Here is a 19455-nt window from a genome sequence, read left to right as displayed (position 1 = left end):
CCTGCTAATAAATCTAATTTGTATATGAGTGCAAGTGTTCACTGGGTCTGTAAGAAGGCATCTAATCCCCTGGCAGTCAGGATTCAGCCAACACTGGGTCCATAAGAAGGCATCTAATCCCCTGGCAGTCAGGATTCAGCCAACACTGGGTCCATAAGAAGGCATCTAATCCCCTGGCAGTTAGGATTCAGAACTGAACTAAGCTTCTGGAAGAGGAGTAAACATTCTTAACCCCTGCGCCTTCAACTTCCCTCCATTTTGAATGAATTCTCTTCTTAGGTTCAGATGAAGAATACTAGGAGGAAAAACAGAAAATTTACCTAACAGAGCTCTGCTTTCCCAGCCCAACTTTAAAAAAAGCAACCATCAATTCTGATTCCAGTTAAGGATTATGAAATCCAGCTTTAGAGTGTTAAATCCTCGGCTGCAACATTCTTCCATGCTGCCATAGCGGAATTCCCTGGCAGCTCACCACCATGGTCTCAGAGCACACACACAGTGGCACCAAAGTCCACCCCCATTTTACAGAGACCAGAGCAGGCAACAGCAGTTGATAGGACCTCTCCATTCCAGAAGCCACATCCCAGCAGGTTGCTTCACGTAACTCCTTTGACCCCAGTTATTTCCACTTCCCCATAGGCAGGCGGAAGAGCCACATGCCGTGGAGGCGGTAGTGCAAGTTTTTAACTCAAAGCCTGTTGGATTCTCAGATAAATATGAACCCATATTCAAACATAGGAGTTAAAGTACCCAGCTCCACAAATCTAATTCTACAGGGATTGTGAATCCTGTTGCCAGCAGCAGTGTGGTGCCGTGCAGTAATTATAGCATTCAGTCTAACTTTAGCACATGTTTGGAAATTCAACAAAACACTAAATAGACTGTGTATATAACTAAGCCCTCATTACCCTTAAGCTAAAATATCCACTGCAGGACGGGGCATGTGCTCTGTAATTATCGTGAATAATAACCACAATGTAAGGTTTTTCCATTTACGGCCTTCCAAATTCCAAACTTCACTAGACATCTTGCCAGCACTGCACTAGACAGGTCCTTTGCCCTGTGACTCTCCTGTCCTGGTCCTTCCTTCAGGGTCCTCTCCTCCAGACCGTTATCTGTTGGTGTTCCCAGGATTCCATACTTCGCAATACTCTCACTCCATCCAAGATTCCTCATTCCTTTCCAGGCTTTGGCCACCACTATTTTTTTCTTTTTTTGGGACAGAAGCTCACGTAACCCGATCAGTCCCCAAGCTCACTATGTAGCATGGAGGATGGCCTTGAATTTCCAGTTCTCCTGTCTGGCCCTCACCAGTGGTAGGGTTGTGCATTGTCCCACTAGGTTTACATGGTGCTGCGGATCAAAACCAGGACTTTGAGCCCGTCCGCTAAGCACTCCACTAAGTCACAACTCCAGCCCCACCCTATCCCACATCCGTGCTAGTCTCACTATTTGCGAGGTATGGTGTTTGTTTGTTTGTGACAAGATCTCACTATGCAGCCCGAGACTGGCAATCCTCTTGCTTCAGTCTCCCAAGCACTGAGATAACCAGCATGTGCCACCACGTCCAGTTTCCATGTTTCTTCTCTTTAAGATAAATCTATTTATTTATTTGTTTATTTATTATGTGTACAGTATTCTACCTGCATACCAGAAGAGGGCACCAGATCTCACTATAGATGGTTGTGAGCCACCATGTGGTTGCTGGGAATTGAACTCAGGACCTCAGGAAGAGCAGCCAGTGCTCTTAACCTCTGAGCCATCTCTCCAGCCCCCCGTCTTCATATTCTTTACTAAGATTTTCTAAATCCCCACGCCTCTACCCTGGCAGGAGGTACTTTTGTCCAGGCTGTTCCCCAACAGTAATGGGAATCTGGATCCTCAACTAAATAGTGCATTGATTTATGCGCTGAGCTTGAAGAATTTAAAGACTGACCAAATTTTTGTCAACTCTCCAAAGACTGTGCTGGATAATTTTATTATCTGCCTGCATGTATGCCTGCCATCCAGAAGAGGGCATTAGACCTCATTATAGATGGTTGTGAGCCACTATGTGGTTGCTGGGAATTGAACTCAGGACCTCTGGAAGAGCAGCCAGTGCTCCTAACCTCTGGGCCATCTCTCCAGCCCCTGTGCTGGATAATTTTATGTCAACCTTCTAGCTCCTTCCCGGTTTGAGTACCTGTCCTGACTTCCTTGACGGATAAACTATAATGTGAAAGTGTAAGCAAAATAACCCCCTTTCTTGCCAAATCGCTTTGGTCATGATAACTAAAAATAATGCTAACTAAGACAAGTTGGTATCATCAGTGGGGCATTGCTGTGACAGCCTGACCCTGCTGTCTGGGGAAGGACTGCAGAACTCGGGACAGCAATCACTGTGTGTTGCGGGCTCAGCGGGCTGTTCTGCAGGAGCTCGGGAGATGAGACTGCTGAGAGCAGAAGATGGTGGCCTGGCTTGTGGAGCTTCAGAGGGAAGTTTAAGGATTCTAGGGGTCATTTGTTATTTTGAATTAAGATTCTAAGGTTCTAGTTAGCTGGGGCTGAAGAATCAGCTGTGATTAAGAAGATACGAAAGTGAAAAGTTTGTTCTGCTGGGACACTTGATACTGTTGGTGGGAGCTAAGACATTAGCGGTGACTAAGAAGACACTAGCAGCCTTCCCCTTCTTCTCTCTTTACCCTCCTGTCCTCTTGGTCTCCTCTTGCCCCCCTCCTCACATGGTTCAGGGTCACATTCTCTCTGGACTCTCCCAGATGTCCCTGCCTCTGAGTATGTCTCCCTTTTATCTACAATAAACTTTCTCCTCCACCAGAAAAAAAGAAAAAAATGACACTAGAAAAGTTGAGCGGTAGTGGCGTACACCTTTAATCCCAGCACTCGGGAGGCAGAGGCAGGAGGATCTCTGTGAGTTCGAGGTCAGTTTGGTCTACAGAGCCGAGTTCCAGGACAGGCTCCAAAGCTACACAGAGAAACCCTGTCTCAAGGGGGGAAAAAGACACAAGACACTAACATCATTGCGGTGAAATCTTCTGGACAGTGTTTCCTGAGAGTACATGGATGCTGTGTTCCAGACACGGCCACGGTTGCAATGGCTGCAATGCTGTCAGCCAAACCTGATATAACATGCAAGAGTCACCCAGGTGGTACTGGTTTTGAAGGCACGAAGGGGCCATGGAAAGCAGCTGAGGCTTGGCACTGGGAGAGGCCAAGAAAGGCCACTGGGGAAGGTGCAGCGTCAGTGGCAGTTGAAGCCCCAGGACTGAAGGGGTCATGAAGAGAAGCTGAGGCTTGGCACCATGAAGAGGCTATTGGTGAAAGTGTGGCCCAGTTGCAGCAGAGCCCCCAGCATTTTGGAGATGCCGGTACCATGGGGTGGCCACAAGGAACAGCAGCAGGTATGGAGTGGAGCAGCCAGAGCTGTGTGCGCTGCAGAGGACGGAGCCTGAGAAGCCACACAAGCCCTTTGGAGGAGCCCACAAGACCACGAGTGAATCCCATAGTTATACTTCGGGATTTTGGTTTTGCTTTGTTCTGATTGTGACTCTTCCCTACTTCGTCCCTCATGAAGAAAATATTTAACTTAATTTTGATTTTTATAGAAGCCTATAGTTGAAAAATTTTGAACTTTTAAAAGAGATACTGGATTTCTAAAGAGACTGGATATTTTAAAGGGATTGAACTTTTGTTTCTTGTCTTGTTTTTTATCAAGACAGAGTTTCTCTGTGTAAGCCACTCACTGTCCTGGAACTTGCTCTGTAGACCAGACTGGCCTCAAACTCATTGATCCACCTGCCTCTGCCTCCCCACTGCTGGGATGAAAGGCGCGCTCCTCTGCAGCAGCTTCTACTGCAACCACCACCTGGCTCAGCAAGCACTCTTAACTACTGCGCCATCTCTCCAGCCCCACTGCCCCTTTTGTGCCTTCAGTGCTGGAGATCAAATTTGGGACCTTGGGAAGGTTTACCCCAAAGTGTGCCATGAAGAGATTTGCCTTTCAGGAAGATCATTAGAGCTGTATAGCAAAGGAGAAGGGACAGAGATTAAGGAAACTCATTATGTGGTTGTTTTATTAAGTAAAATGTCCTGGTGACAGTCTGCGTAACTGCTAATAGCCTGAATCCCAGTACATCATTTAAACCCTGCAACTTGATGAGGTAAATATATTAGACATAACTTTCCATTTATGGTTGAGAAACTCAAAGAAAAGGGAAAGTTAAAATTGCCCAAGTCATACGGTTGTCAGTGACAGTAGATAAAGGGTCAATAGCCAGGCATGGTGGTGTATGACTTTAATCCCAGTACTCGGGCAACAGAGGCAGGCAGATCTCTGTGAGTTCGAGACCAGTCTGGTCTACAAAGGAGGTTCCAGGACATTTAGGAAATGACATGAACTCAACAGCTAATTATGCAACTGACATTTGTCATTGATTGGGGAGGGGAAACTTCAAGGAGCAGGTGGCAAGGATAATATGCAAGTTTCCAGCTGGGAAGTTTTGGGAAGAGCAGGAGAAGCTGTGGGATGGGTGGGAGAAGTGTCTAGTGGGGCGTGAGTTTGATTTCAAGGTATCAGAACCCCCATCAGGAGCTGTAGAGAGGCAACTGCAGGGCTGTGGTGACGCTCAAAGCAAGAGCTGTGCCGCCATCAACCCCAACTTCAACGGAATGGAAAATGGAGCAAACCTACCTTGGGAGATGTTGACAGTGACCCCAACCTTGAAAACAAACGAGTTACAATGAGACTGCCTGTATTTTCTTCCACTGATTTTACCCTATCTCCTCCCCTCCCTCCCCGAGTCTGGCAGACTCTGTGTTGCAATCCTGTCTTCTTCTCAGGAGTCACCAGGCCTGCTAAACGGTCTACCTTATTTCTAAGCCTCAGAGATCCACCTGCCACCTGCCTGTTCCTGCCTCCCAAGGGCTGGCATTAAAGGTGTGTACTGTCCACCTAGTCTAGATTTTAGGATTTAATTATCATTTAAAATTGTGTTCATGTGTGTATCTGTGTCCGCGTGTGTAGGTATTTACTCTAGGAAGCCCCCAGAGAGTTTGAACAAAAGCTTCCTAAGGGCCAGTTTTCCCCAGGGTGTGGGAGTGCCAGCTAGCAACATCTTCTGAGACACCAGGGAACCAGTTAGCAAATCATCATTTCCGTGTCCTCCCTGGCGTCCTAACAGCCTGGAGACTGCTCTGTGCTCTCTTTGTAACCCTAAGCTGCTAGAAGACAGTTCGTACTGGAGCCAGTCTGCTTTGCTGGAAATGCTAGAGAAATAGTAACATCCCAAATATGCTATATGGTAGGCGCCTAGTTACTCTTCCGGTGAATTAATTTCCTCTAACTTCCTTTCCAGCCACCGAGGATGCTGAGCTGCTGGAAGATTCCGCTTGCTCTAGAACTGAGGACTGAAGTCAGGGCCTCCCCTACTCCACTACTGATAACATTTCCAGCAGCCCCCACACCTTTTCACATTTAAGTTGTGTTTATGTGTATAGTGAGTGTTTTGTTTCACGTATGTGTCCACCACAAAACCAGTACCTAGAGAAGCCCAGAAGAGGGCATCCAATCCTCTAGGACCGGAGTTAAAGAGTTTTGAAGAGCATAGGGGTGCTAGGAATCGAACCCAGGAAGGTGTTCTAAAAGAACGCAGGTGCTCTTAACCACTGAGCTATCCTTGAGAGTCTTTCAATGCTGTTCAGCCTAGGTCCAAATCCCTGCTTGATGTGGGAGTGATTTCTTATTAATAAAGAAACTGCCTAGACCCATTTGATAGGTCAACCCTTAGGTAGACAGAGAAAACAGAACAGAATGCTGGGAGAAAGAAGCTGAGTCAGGGAGTCGCCATGGTTCTCCCACTCCAGACAGACGCAGGTTAAGATCTTTCCTGGTAAGCCAGCTCGTGGGCTACACAGATTAATAGAAATGGGTTAGATCAATATGTAAGAGCTAGCCAATAAGAAACTGAAACTAATGGGTCAGGCAGTGTTTAAAAGAATACAGTTTCCGTGTAATTATTTTGGGTAAAGCTAGCCCTGCGGGTGGCCAGGTGCCGGGGACGCAACCCGCCGCTCCTAATTTCAACACCTGCTTGCCAGTGATTCCTTAAGGTGCTCTCCCAAGTAGCTGGGACACAGGCCTATGATACTATCCTCAGCAAGAAACAGCTTAATTTTTTATTACAATTATTATTTATTATAGGGCAACATATGGCAATCTGTTCTCACCTTCCATTCCAGGAATCCAGGGATCAAACTCAGGTTGCCAGATTTTATGGCCAAATGCCTTTCAGGCATCTTGCTACCACAAATTTTTTTTTTAAAGAATTATTTATTGGGCTGGAGAGATGGCTCAGTGGTTAAGAGCATTGCCTGCTCTTCCAAAGGTCATGAGTTCAATTCCCAGCAACCACATGGTGGCTCACAACCATCTGTAAGGAGGACTGGTGCCCTCTTCTGGCCTGCAGACATATACACAGACAGAATATTGTATACATAATAAATAAATAAATATTTTAAAAAAAAAGAATTATTTATTATGTATACAACATTCCTTCCATGTTTGCTTGCACGCCAGAAGAGGGCACCAGATCTCATTATAGATGGCTGTGAGCCACCATGTGGTTGCTGGGAATTGAACTCAGGACCTTCGGAAGAGCAGTCAGTGCTCTTAACCTCTGAGCCATCTCTTCAGCCCTTGCTACCACAAATTAAACATCTTTTTACTGGGTGGTGGCGGCAGACCCCTTTAATCCCAGCACTTGGAAGGCGGAGGCTGGTAGATCTCTGAGTTCGAGGACAGCCTGGTCTACAGAGTAAGTTCTAAGACACCTGAATTTACAAAGATCAACCCTGTCTCAAAAACACAAATCTAAAATAGAAATAATTTTTGGCATATATGAGAGCTTTGTTCGCATGTATGTGTGGGTACCACTCCTGGGCTTGATGCCCACAAAGGCCAGAAGAGGGTCTTGGATCCTCTGGAGTTATGGACAGTTGTAAGCCACTATGTGGGGCTGGGAATCGAACCTGCTCCTTTGCAAAAGCAGGAAGTGTTCTCAAATGCTGAGCCACCTCTCCAGCCCCTGCTCACCTTGAATCACAGGATCTGACTGTTCCTAAGAGACAGCCTGATTGTTTTGCTACTTTTTGTTTAATAACTTGTTTGGGGTAGGGGAACTGTCAGAGGACAACTACCGGGAGTTTGTTCTCGCTTCCTACCAAACTGAAGCCATCTTACTAGCTGTTTTAGTTGTTTTTGTTTTGTTTGTATGGAGACAGGGTCTAGCTATATATAGACCAGGCTGACCTCAAATTCAGAGATCTACCTGGCTCTGCCTCCTGAGCACTGGGGTAACAGGCATGCGCCACTGTGCCTGGTGCTGGCCCTTGGTAATGTTTCCAGAAACTAACTAACTCTCTCTCTCTCTCTCTCTCTCTCTCTCTCTCTCTCTCTCTCTCTCTCTAAGATTTCTTTGTTTATTCATCCATTTGAGTATCTGAGTGCTCTATCTGCATGTACGTCTTTATGCCAGAAGAGGGCAACTGATCCCACTACAGATGGTTGTGAGCCACCATGTGGCTGCTGGGAACTGAACTCAGGACCTCTGGAAGAGCAGCTCTCCAGCCTCTAGAAACGCTTTTTAAAACAAAGATTCTAACTTTTCCTTTTGGACGTGTTTTCCTTTTTCCTGCAAAGCTACTGAGATACTCATTCCCAATATCACCTTGCTTTTGCCACTGGCATGGACATCTTAGGAAACTATCTAGGCTTTTATACCAACCAGTTGAGATGTGGCATACCCAAAGAGCTCAAGACATTGACTGTACCTCAATTCCTACAGGAAGTCTATGCAAAATATCTGTACATCTATGCACAAAGCACAAATGTAAAGATGATCATGCCCAATTTTAATAAACCTGATGAGAGGCTCTGATAGCAACCTGTTTGAGATTACCAAAGTAACTCCATTGTTTTGACTTTAAAAATTATACCTTTAATTATAGAATATTGTTAGGATAATACAGCCATAGACAAGACACTAGGATAATTGACCAATACCAAGGGGATCCGCTCTCCACAACCACAGAACATGGGCACGGAGTGTCTGGGTATGTGCAGGAACAGCCAGGGGCCTGCAAACAGCAGGCATGCAAACAGCATTGGTGAAGTGTGGCAGATGCATGACTTCCACAGAGCTCAGCCCTGGGAGTGGGCAGCGGATGACTGCAGGAGGGAGGGCACTCAGCTGGCGCAGACAGGTATGGGGAGATGGGAAGGCAATCAGAGACCCTCCCTGAGCCTTTCATCTAGAAGGCAAAAGCAGCAAATGGCACACTAGCAAAACCTTTACATGAAGGCAGGAGGTGGCATTGCAGGGCTGGGGGGGATGGGAAAGGGGTAAAATGAAGTTGGATCGGAGGTGCTGTCTTCTACAAGCTACTCCCAAGCAGTCGCTCAGTGACTCAAAGACACGATGGGAGAACGCTGAAATCCAACCAAGTCATTGGCTACATACAGATGCCATATCTGAGTTTAGTTACCAAGAAGACATAAGTCACCTAACGGTTAAAATGTGAATACCCACGGCAGGCTAGATGTCGTACAGAATAGAAACCGTAGGCCCTGCCCCAAGTTCGTACTCAAATGGGAGGGGCCACTCGGAGTGGTTTTCATTCGGTTGCTTTTGAGGCTGTCCCTAGTGAGTGTCATGGTATCACCCAGCTGCGCTCACAGTGACTCTGTAGTGAAAGCACTAAATGCCAAATCCCAAAGAACTTCAACAAAAAAGTTTTTTGTTTTTCAAGACAGGGACTCTCCGTGTAGCCCTGGCTGTCCTGGAACTCGATCCTGTAAACCAGGCTGGCCTTACACAGAGATCTGCCAGCCTCTGCCTCCCAAGTGCTGGGATTAAAGGCATGTGCCACCCCCAATCCCCACCCCTGCAAAAAAAAAAAAGGTTTCTTGAAAAAAAACATGTTAACATTTGCAAGTTTGCACTAAGCACCATAAAAATGCACTGGGCCCCATCCCCTTCCATCCCCACGGGACGGAGTAAGCACCAATATCCGGGCTACTCATCATTCCTGCCTGGGCTGCGATAAAGGGAACTGAGGTACTGGGCAACACTGGGCGACTCTCACTGTAACTCTTTGTCCCTGGAGGCGGGAAACACACTCCTCTTTCGGTTTATTCATTTCTTCTGACGAGGCCAAAGAGGTTTCATCACAGGAGAAGATAACTCAGTCTGAGAAAGGGCAAAGGACCTAACTGTCCAGTCATTCTCTCACAGCTGATGGACACATACAAGCAAGAGTTTAGTTCTGTACAAAACCAAGCCTTACAGGAGAGTGCACGCTCACGCACTAGTGTTCAAATTCCCATAACACAAGAAAAATAAAGGACATCTCTCGCATGGAGTATGCCTACAGTTCTATCTTATGGTCTACATCACGTAAGAACATGCTGATTCTTAGGAATTCGGTCTCTGCTATTAGAATACACACTTCACTGTACATACACATGCCTTTATGCAAGCTACGATAGAGACTGGGCCGTGGCCCTATCAAACCCTAGAGTTAGCAGTACAAGGGCGAGTGACCTAACTGTTAAAGTTAGACGGCAAAGGACACAGAAATGATTGTCGCTCCCTGGGAAGGGCTCGGTGCTCCCTTCCCTGAAGGAGTCAACCCACTTCTACTCCTCCCATCATCACCTGCGGGCCTGTCCTTTCCTAAAGGCAGTTTCCACACTGCGATCTCTAAAGTGATTTCTGAAGACAATTGATAAACCTGATTAAAGACAGCATCAATGGGTATCTCTTGCTAAGGTCACCACCATCCAAGGGCCCTTGGTCCTCAACCTTGTACCCTTCTCCTTTCACACTGTATCCTCCGGTAGCTTTCAAAAGCGTGCAAGCTATACACAAGTGAGAAACAAGGAGAAATGATTCAGTCACTGCCTTCAGTGTGCAGAATCCTGTGCGCAAGATGGCAAGGTACCAATACGAGCTACTCAAGGAAAAAGCCCTTTGGAAGGGAAGTGCATGAGCCCGGCTACTGCGGTGTGTGAACAGTGGCTACTCAGGACAAGTCCTCTTGCCTTCTGCCAGAGCAGCTGCGGCCACCCTAGTCCAGTTCTACATTCCTGCTGCAGTCTTTTGGGGCCAAAGATACGAGAGGAAAAAACCAACTTTTTAAAAATCGACTCCATCTCCAGGCCTAAGTCTTCAGCTTTCAAGTTACTAGAGACGGGGGCTGCTTTTGATGAAGCGATTCATGTAATAAAATCGGTGAAGAAAACTAACTATTTTGGAGAAGGGGAAAACGTCCCCAACGCTGTGGGGTCGGAATTTCAAAGGGGTCGTATTCTTCCATGTTTGAAAATGTGGCCAACAATAAGGAAAGTCAGTCTTAAGGAACCTCACTGATATCAAATCAAATATAACTGTACCGCCACGAGTCATTTCTTACTCAGAAATACAGGACTTAGTCGGTATGGACTCTCTTGTGTTTAATAAGAGCTGAGCTCCGGCTGAAACTCTTGTCACACTCGGTACATTCGTAAGGCTTCTCTCCCGTGTGAACTCTTTGATGGGTGATGAGGTTGGAGCTTTGCGTAAACCCCTTTCCACACTGCACACACTCGTAGGGCTTTTCTCCCGTGTGAGTCCTCTGGTGCTTAATCAGATCTGACCTCTCCCCGAAGCTTCGCCAGCACTCGTTACACTCATAGGGCTTCTCCCCGGTGTGAATTTTCTGGTGTGTGATCAGATGGGAGCTGCGGCTGAAGCTTTTCCCACAGGCCGTGCACTCGTAGGGCTTCTCTCCCGTGTGCGTCCGCTGGTGCTGGACCAAGTGCGAGATGCGGCTGAAGTTCTCCCCGCACTCGTTGCAGTGGTACGGCTTTTCCCCGGTGTGGGCCCTGCGGTGCCGCACCAGGTCAGAGTTCTGACTGAAGTTCTTCCCGCACTCCTCACACTTGTAGGGCCTCTCGCCCGTGTGCACGCGGTAGTGCTTGATGAGGTCGGAGCGCTCGCTGAAGCCCCGTCCGCACTCGTTGCACTCGTAAGGCTTCTCACCCGTGTGCGTCCTCTGGTGCTGAGCCAGGTGCGAGCTCCGGCTGAAGCTCTTCCCGCATTCCTCGCACTCGTAGGGCTTCTCCCCGCTGTGGGTCCGCTGGTGCTGGATGAGGTGGGAGAGCCGGCAGAAGCTCTTCCCACACTCGTTACACTTGTGGGGCTTCTCCCCGGTGTGGATTGTCTGGTGCTGAATGAGGTGAGAGCTCCTTCCGAAGCTCTTCCCGCACTCGTTGCAGTCGTAGGGCCGCTCGCCCGTGTGTGTTCTCTGATGCTGGATAAGGTGGGAGCTGCGGCTGAAGCCCTTGCCGCATTCGTAACACTTGTAGGGTCTGTCTCCCGAGTGCGTTTTTTGGTGTCGATTGAGGTCTGAAATCTGACTGAAGGCCTTCCCACACTGAGAACATATGTGATAGCGGATGCCTGTGTGGACTTCTTTGTGGGCCAGCAGGTCAGTGACCTGCTGGAGAGGGTAGCTGACCCACTCCTCTGCGGTCAGCTCTCCCCACTGCCTTTCGGACCTGTCCCCACTTTCAAAGGCCTCTTCGCTTTCTGGGTTCTTCTCAGCATCCCCAATAGGCTCTTCGGACATGGTCACAAACTCCACATCTTCACTAAGCTCTTCTTTCGGGTTTGTTTCGTTCTCGCTCCTGATCTCAAAGTCTGTAAGGAGTAAATAATGCGGAGACGGTCAGTGCGTAAACATTCCTACTGTGTTCCTGGCACTAAACCAAGGGTTCTGTTTATTCCTCTATCCTCGGTGCTGCACAGTAAACCCAGGATTTTGGGTTCACCATTAGGTGCTCTACCCTCAGCTACACCATGCCCAGCTCCAGTACCAGGCCCTCTTTCTTTTACTTTTCTTTTGTTTTTTCTTTTTTCATCACAGGATTTCTCTGTAGCTTTGAAGTCTGTCCTGGAACTAGTTCTTACAGACCAGAATGGCCTTTAACTCACAGGCCTTTAACTACCTGCCTCTGCCTCCCGAGTGCTGGGATTAAAGGCGTGCGCCACCACTGCCCAGCTTCAGTCTACTTCAGCATCAGGTGAGAATGCAAAAGTGGGAAGTCCGTACATCATCCACAGGGGAGGGTGGACTGAGCTGAATGGCAACGGCAACACACCAAGTTCTTAACATGCATAACCGTGAATGCTCACATTTATCGCCAAAGTCCATCTCTGTGAAGGAGAGATCCATGGCTCAGAGCGGAGAAGTGGCTTTCCCCAGGAAATGGGAGACACAGTAGGGGCTGGAGAGGCGATACTGCTCTTACAGAGGACCTGGGTTTGGTTGCCAGTACCCACCCTGGGCAGCTCCCAACTACGAATTCCAGCTCTAGGGATGCAATGCACTCTGGCTCCTGTGAGCACTATACTCATATACACAAACCCACACTCTCACATACATGTACTTAAAAAATAAAAACAAAATCTAAATGTCCAACTCAAGTCTGCTAAATTCAGACTCTTCAGTTAATTGTCATTTAAGAAACTATCTACACTTGGGAGGCAGAGGCAGGTGGATCTCTTTGAGTTCAAGGTCAGTCTGGTTTACAAGAGTTAGTTCCCTGATAGGCTCCAAAACTACAGAGAAGCCCTGTCTTGAAAAACAAAAACAAACAAGCCAAAAAAAAAAGAAACTATCTATTCCTTTTTTTTTTTTTTGAAATAAAAACAACAAGAAACTTAAATTAGGGTATCTAAAAGACTCTAGAAAAATTTTGGAGCATGTGTTATTTTGTTTAACTTGTCAAGCTTTCTTTCTTTTTTTTAAAAAAAAATAAATCCTAAATATTTATTTATTTATTATGTATACAATGTTCTGTCTGTGTGTACGTCTGCAGGCCAGAAGAGGGCACCAGACCTCATTACAGATGGTTGTGAGCCACCATGTGGTTGCTGGGAATTGAACTCAGGACCTTTGGAAGAGCAGGCAATGCTCTTAACCACTGAGCCATCTCTCCAGCCCCTTGTCAAGCTTTCTTAATTATTATATTTACTCAGAAGCTACCAGATTTAAAAAAAAATATTTATTATTCATACAGTGTTTTGTCTGCATGTACGCCTGCATGGCAGAAGAGAGCACCAGATCTCATTACAGATGGCTGTGAGCCACCATGTGGTTGCTGGGAACTGAAAACAGAGCTTCTGGAAGAGCAGCCAGTGCTCTTAACCTCTGAGCCATCTCTCTAGGCCCCTATGAAGTTATTTCTTAACTATCTCTATCAGGAACATTCGTTTGTGACAGGGTCTAACTCACTATGTCAGCTGACACCGAATATTTCTTCCTGTTGACTCTACCTACCCAGTGCAGTGAACACTGGTGCACACCACAGAAGCAGCTCCTGTATTTTTAAAAGAAGTATTATGTATACAGTGTTCTGCCTGCATGTATGCCTGCAGGTCAGAAGAGGGCACCAGATCTCATTATAGATGGTTGTGAGCTGCCATGTGGTTGCTTTGGAAGGGCAGCAGCACTCTTAACCTCTGAGCCATTTCTCCAGCTCCATGTCTTCATCTCTTATTTGACAGAAAAAGTGATTTATAGATGTCACTTAAAGTCAGAGTATATAAAAGGCTGCACAGAGCAGCCCCTCTTTTGCAGAGGACTGTTGGGGAACAAATCTGACATTCTATGTATGCTAAGCATGTGCTATAGCACTCAACCACACATCAGAACCAACTCAAACCAGCTTTGGAACTACATATATTGCATATACTTCAATATTCCATATATTTCAAGTGTGAAAATAAAAATATACAACCAGCTCATAAGGAACTTCTATCAGACACTATATTTTCCAAACTGGGTTTCTTAGTACACACCAGAAAACTGTAAGTAGTTATGTTCATTAAAAAGGACCTATGGAAAAAAAATAAAAAGAAAAAGAACCTATGAGGGCTGGAGAGATGGCTCAGAGGTTAAGATCACTGACTGCTCTTCTAAAGGTCCTGAGTTCAATTCCCAGCAACCACATGGTGGCTCACAACCATCTGTAATGAGGTCTTGTGCCCTCTTCTGGCCTGCAGACATATACACAGAGAGAATATTGTACACATAATAAATAAATATTTAAAAAAAAAAGATAAAAGTCCAGAGGCAAAAAGTAGTCAGGATAATATAAGTTAAGAAGAGGCTGGAGAGATAGCTTAGAGGTCAAGAACAGTAAATGCTCTTCCAGAAGTCCTCAGTTCAATTCCCAGCAACCACATGATGGCTCACAACCCTCTATACTGAGATTTGGTGCCCTCTCCTGGCAGGTAAGCATACACACAGGGAGAATGCTGTTAACATGACAGAGATAGATAGATAGATAGATAGATAGATAGATAGATAGATAGATAGATAAAAATATGTAAGTTAAGAAAATCTGGCAAGAAACAAGACAAGCTAAAACTGGGTATTCATAAGTAATAATAAGTCTCTATGTGATTTATTTGGGAGCTGGGTGGTGGGCCCCTCAAAAAGCCGAAAGACTAAAAAATTCACACAATAGAAGAAGCCAAAGAAATTGGGATATTAGAGAAAGTCCAAGTCAAGAAAACCCCTCAGGTTACCTTTTGTTCTGAGGATAAAAACATTTTAAAATATCTTAGTCCTGTGCCTGGCTTTATGCACTGCTGAGAATCAAACCCAGGGTTTCAAGTATGCTAAGCACCCTCCCCACTGAGCGGCAGCCCCCAGCCTCATGAGTTCTTCTCTCAATGGGATTTGTGATCTAACCGTGCGAGGATTCCTCTGAGACAACGCGGCACACCTGAAGGATGAGCACCTCTGAAGCTGCTCGAGACGAGAACCTACCCAGATAAAGTACCTGAGGCAAAACTGCAGCCATGGAGCCAAAACAAACACAAAAGGGGCGGCTTCTGCCCTTCGGTGAACCTGCTTAGGAGCCCTCCTCTTCTAGCGCCCTAGAGAAAAAGCACCATTTACAGGGCATTTACAGGGCCTTTATGTCCTGGCAGGCACCACAGCGCCAGACCTGTTTGGTCAGCGATCTGTACAAACAGGCTGCCGGATGGCGAATGACTCATGGAATGAGGATCCTCAAAGTCTCTAAAACTGCAGAAACCATTTTTTTTCCCCGACCATATAACATAGATCATCCCACATTTAAAGCTTTGCATCACTAATTGTCTGGTTTCCCTTAAAAGCAAACAAACAAGTCTGCACTGAAAGACCTAAGTCATTTTGACAGGTTCAAAACAGGAGACGAGAAAAGGTAAAAATGCCCACTCACCCAGTGAGACAACATTTCCGTAATTCTCCTGCATCACGTCCCTGTAAAGGTCTCTTTGTGTAGGATCCAGAGGTCTCCATTCTTCCCGAGTGAGGTACATGGCCATATCTTCAAATGTCACAGGGGCCTGAAATCACACAATGCTTCCTCACTACTTAGCATCTAGGAGTTTAGTCCCAGCCTTTCTTCTTGAAATTAGAGACATGGTTAGAAATGTCGAGAAGGCATTGGCATTAAGTCTGATCTGTAGAGTGCAAAGAAGAAATAAGAAAGAAAGAAAAAAGACATGTGGTCAAAAGGCAGGGCGATCTACTAGCTGCCTCCTCGGGCAATCTACTAGATATCCCTGCCCACTTTGGGACACATCCTCTTCAGACCTAGAACTTACACGGCTCCAGACCTCTACCTGCAATGTTCTCCTTTTCTAAGACCAGTGACATTCTCTTCTTTATGGTCCAGTTCGAGCGCCAACTGTCGTTCTTCCTGCCCCCCTCCCCCCATTTGCTCTTCACTCCTTCCTCGGATACCGCATAGAGTTAATCACGCCACGATTTTGCTGTTCCCACACCACAACACTTTCTTGCTAAGGCAGAGGGTTTATCATATTGTATCAAGGTTAATCGGGTGCACCTCTCTCTCTACAGATAGTTTTGCAAGGAGGTTATTACCCATCTTGTTCGGTTTTATTCTCCTCAGTAGTTAAAGGCATACAGTAGATGTTCGATATATGCCTGTATGTGACTAAATTAGCCAGCACTAAGCCCCTGCAGCAAAATAGTGAAATGAGTTAACCCCAGGGAATTTCCTATAGGGTTTGCAGAACGGGGAAACACCGGGCGAGATGGGAAAGCAGAGGCGAGGTCCGGGAAGCCACCCCTGGCTTACCTGGGACCCAGCCATGAGCAGGGTGGCTGCCATCTCAGGCTCAAACGTTCGTCTCCTGGGAGAGAGAGCAGGAAAAGTAGCTAGTAGACAACGCTGAAGGAGATGAAAAGCAGGGAGCGAGGCGCGGCTAGAGGCCCTGCCCACTCCCTAGGGCTGGAGTTCTGATTGCCGGGTATGCAGGAACGGCCCAGGACCAGTCACTCTCCTCCTCTGACCCCCGAGCGTGACCCGCTCTCCGCGTCTCGGTTAATACCAAGTACAGGCAAGGCTAAAGTAAGGGAGGACAGCCCCTGGCTAGTGCCCCCCGCCCCCGGACTGGGGGTCAGGCCGATGCTATTAGGCGGAGGCTTTCAACCCAGCCCTACAGAACACCTCTGCTCTTCCATCTCCGGGCAAGGGCCTTTCCGGCAGCAGCCTCAACCAATCAGCAGAAAAACCTCATCAAACACGAGGCCAATCAGATGCCAAATCATCAGCCCTCCTCCTGCCGCGTGGCCGAGCATCTCCACCACGCGTGCGCGCGCCTCGCGGCCTGCCGGGACTTGGAGTTCCACTCTGGCGTACAAAGGCCACTTAGAGGCCAAGAGCTGGGGTGGAAAAAGAACAAAAGGGAGGAGACAGGGCAACGTCCTTCACTTTCTTCTCGGAGACCACAGCACGACTCAGTAAAGGAGGCTTCCCTGATTTTTTCTCATGGCCCTACGGCCGTCTTTGAGTCAGATATTATCCGCGAGTGTGGCGGCCTGGGCTGAACTCAGCTGGGATCAACCCTTATTTGACAGCCCAGTCCAGAGCGGGAAAAAGCTCCAGTTCCCTCCCTCGGGAGACTCCCAGGCCGCGGTGGAACTTTGGGCCCCGCCCACGTACTCGCAACACCTCCCAGTGCCGCCCGCAGCGCTTGCTCTCCGCGTCCAAGAACTACAACTCCCAAAAGAACTTGCGGTATTCGCAACCTGCCTGCAGACTACATATTCCAGTAGGCTTCGTGCTGCATGCCCTACGTGGGAGTGCAGTCTGCAGCCAGGATCCATTATCCTATTAACCCTGTAGGGAGCTTCTAGCGCTGTTTTATAGAGACCCGACCCAAGTGCACTTATTATCTAAAACGCCAGAACACTGAAATCAGAAGCGGGTAAGGAGCTAGGATGTGTAGGGAGATAGCTGGTCTCAGAATGGAGCCTCAAAGGAACTTGCACGATTGACGGTCTCTCTGCTGAAACATTCTTGAAGACCTCCCAACACCATGGAGACCCAGGGCCTGTGATGATTGAACCTGAAAGGGTCCTAAGGATGTTAGCAGTCTCTGTTTCGAAGAAGCCACAAACCCGGGTTAGGGCAGAATGAACAGGCTTACCTCCTGGTCTGTGAAACACCGCGGATCGCTGGTTCCAAGATCTTCGAGAGGCCTGAGATCCCCAAGCCTCAGAGTTCTAAAGAGCCCTGACGTTCGAAAAGATTCTAGAGATCACCAGCAGATTCCGGAGATCTCAGAGCCATGGGTAGAAATCCGAATCCATAGATGAACAGGCAAAGGCCAGAGTTTGATGGTAGGATTGAGCCCAAAGCTTCAAGATTTGCAGAGACCTCAGACTGTTCTGTTGCCCCGAGAAAACCACAAGCTCATAAACAGATCCCTGAGGCCACGACAGCTGACCAATAAACACCAACAGCAGCTAAGCTACATTCAGTAAGAGTCCTCCAAACAGTAGGACTTGGAGCCTTCAGCCGGGATGCAGGAATTAGACAATGGAAGACGAGGGCTAGGCAAAGCAGGCATTCTGCCTGGGTAAGAGCTTCCAGCTTGCTGTAGCCTTGGAGAGGGAAGTGATGGAAAAAGAATATAGCAGCTTATTAGGGACTCCCACCCTCTTCAAGTTATAAATATCCCAAGAACCTTGGCTTGATGCCCAGAAGCCTGTTGTCTCTGACTGAACAGGAGACTTCTCTGCCTGGGCTGGGAAAAAGGGCTTTTCTTTTGTTTTGCAGATACATCCACGCACTGAAGAACTTAAAAAAATTTTTTTTTCAAATATGATTCCCAGCCATGCTTTTATTAGTGTCCTGTTCCCAGTGCCCAGTTATTTATGGCTATGACTCAAGGATCTACAAATGAGCTAGCAGGACCCCTACCAGCCACAATGCAGCTTTTCTACCTGTGCTGCTCTTTCACTCCCAAAGCTGGGACACAAAAATGTGTCGATGCCACACAAAATTATTCCTTCTACCTACTGTAAAATTGATCCAGCCACCATGTAAATTAGAATCTTAAAGAATTTACAAGAGCCAGAAGAGTGTGGCCGTAAAGGTCAGACAGAGCAAAATCAGGGCCTAGGCTGTGTTTCTTCAGGAAAAACTCTCCAGACCCATTTCCTTTTTTTAAATTTATTTTATTTGATTTGTATTGGTTGGGGGGGGTGCGTTTATGCACATATGAGTACAGGTGCCTGAGGAAGCCAGAAGAGGGTCCAGTCCCCTGCTGGATTTACAAGTGATTGTGAGCCACTCTATGGGGGAGAGCACTGGACAACAAATTTGGGGCCTCTCCAAGAGCAGTATACACTTGTTGCTGCTCTTGTTTTGAGACAGGGTTTCTCTGAGTAGTCATGGCTGTTCTGGATCTCATTTTGTGGACCAGGCTGGCCTCAAACTCACAGAGATCCACCTGCCTCTGCCTTCCAAGTGCTGGGATTAAAGGCCTGCCACCCCTCCCCCTCTGAGCAGTATACACTTATAGCCACTGAGCTACCTCTCCAGCCCTGTCATCTCCCTTTTCTGTACAGTTGGAATTGTCATAGCTAAGGAAGCCGAGAAGGGATTTAAAGCACACCTGCACAGAATGAACAATCACAGATGTTTGGATGGATCCTACCTTTGGTAGCAGGAAAAACGTACAGAAAGGTCTGTGGGTATATTCGATGGCCTGAAGGTCTGGGAAATCATAGCAACTCTGGGGTGACCTTATCCTTACATTATTGTTTCTGCTGGAAATGCAGAAAGAACTGGAAACTGGGCCAGTGGGTGGGTTCAAGTTCATGATATATATATATATGTATTCAAGCCTAGTATTTGGGATTGCCAGCAGCCCAGAAAGTTGAGCTCTCACTCAGAGAAAACTGAGTCAGAGGTCAATAACCAAACTCCTAGAAACACAGAGGAGGCCTATACTGCTCATCAGCAGGTCTCTAGGGTGAGAAGAGGGCCCCGGTCCCACGCAGAAGGAGCTCCCCTTTCAGGGCTCTTCTAGCAGAGCCTTTGTA

The 19455-nt window shown here is 47.2% G+C and overlaps 1 protein-coding gene across 5 annotated transcripts; it reads right to left on the bottom strand.

Moving 5' to 3' along the window:
• Window positions 1–7965: 7965 nt before the first annotated feature.
• Znf436 (zinc finger protein 436) lies at window positions 7966–18051 on the bottom strand. Of its 5 annotated transcripts, XM_075944700.1 has the most exons (5): window positions 17553–18019; window positions 16571–16785; window positions 16199–16253; window positions 15314–15440; window positions 7966–11735 (listed from the first exon to the last, which is right to left on the bottom strand). In XM_075944700.1, exons 2-5 carry the CDS (start codon window positions 16582–16584, stop codon window positions 10483–10485), a joined length of 1449 nt encoding a protein of 482 aa, XP_075800815.1. In that variant the 5' UTR covers window positions 16585–16785; window positions 17553–18019; the 3' UTR covers window positions 7966–10482. The 5 variants fall into 5 exon arrangements, with proteins under 5 accessions (XP_075800815.1, XP_075800816.1, XP_075800817.1 ...); XM_075944701.1 differs by lacking the exon at window positions 16571–16785 and having other exon boundaries at window positions 17553–18051; XM_075944702.1 differs by having other exon boundaries at window positions 15314–15557; window positions 16199–16785.
• Between the last annotated feature and the right edge of the window lie 1404 nt (window positions 18052–19455).

Source organism: Microtus pennsylvanicus, chromosome 13 (assembly GCF_037038515.1).
Source record: "Microtus pennsylvanicus isolate mMicPen1 chromosome 13, mMicPen1.hap1, whole genome shotgun sequence".
Taxonomy (NCBI): Eukaryota; Metazoa; Chordata; class Mammalia; order Rodentia; family Cricetidae; genus Microtus; species Microtus pennsylvanicus.
The sequence above is the reverse complement of the archived record's forward strand: the minus strand, read 5'-3'. Positions and strand labels throughout refer to the sequence as shown.

What these genes read in the sequence shown, in the direction of transcription:
- Znf436 (XM_075944700.1), bottom strand. An exon ending in TGCTCATGGCTGGGTCCCAG is followed by an intron (nt 15,441 to 16,198) that starts GTAAGCCAGGGG and finishes GTGTGATTTCAG; the next exon opens with GCCCCTGTGACATTTGAAGA. An exon ending in CGGAAATGTTGTCTCACTGG is followed by an intron (nt 11,736 to 15,313) that starts GTGAGTGGGCAT and finishes TACTCCTTACAG; the next exon opens with ACTTTGAGATCAGGAGCGAG.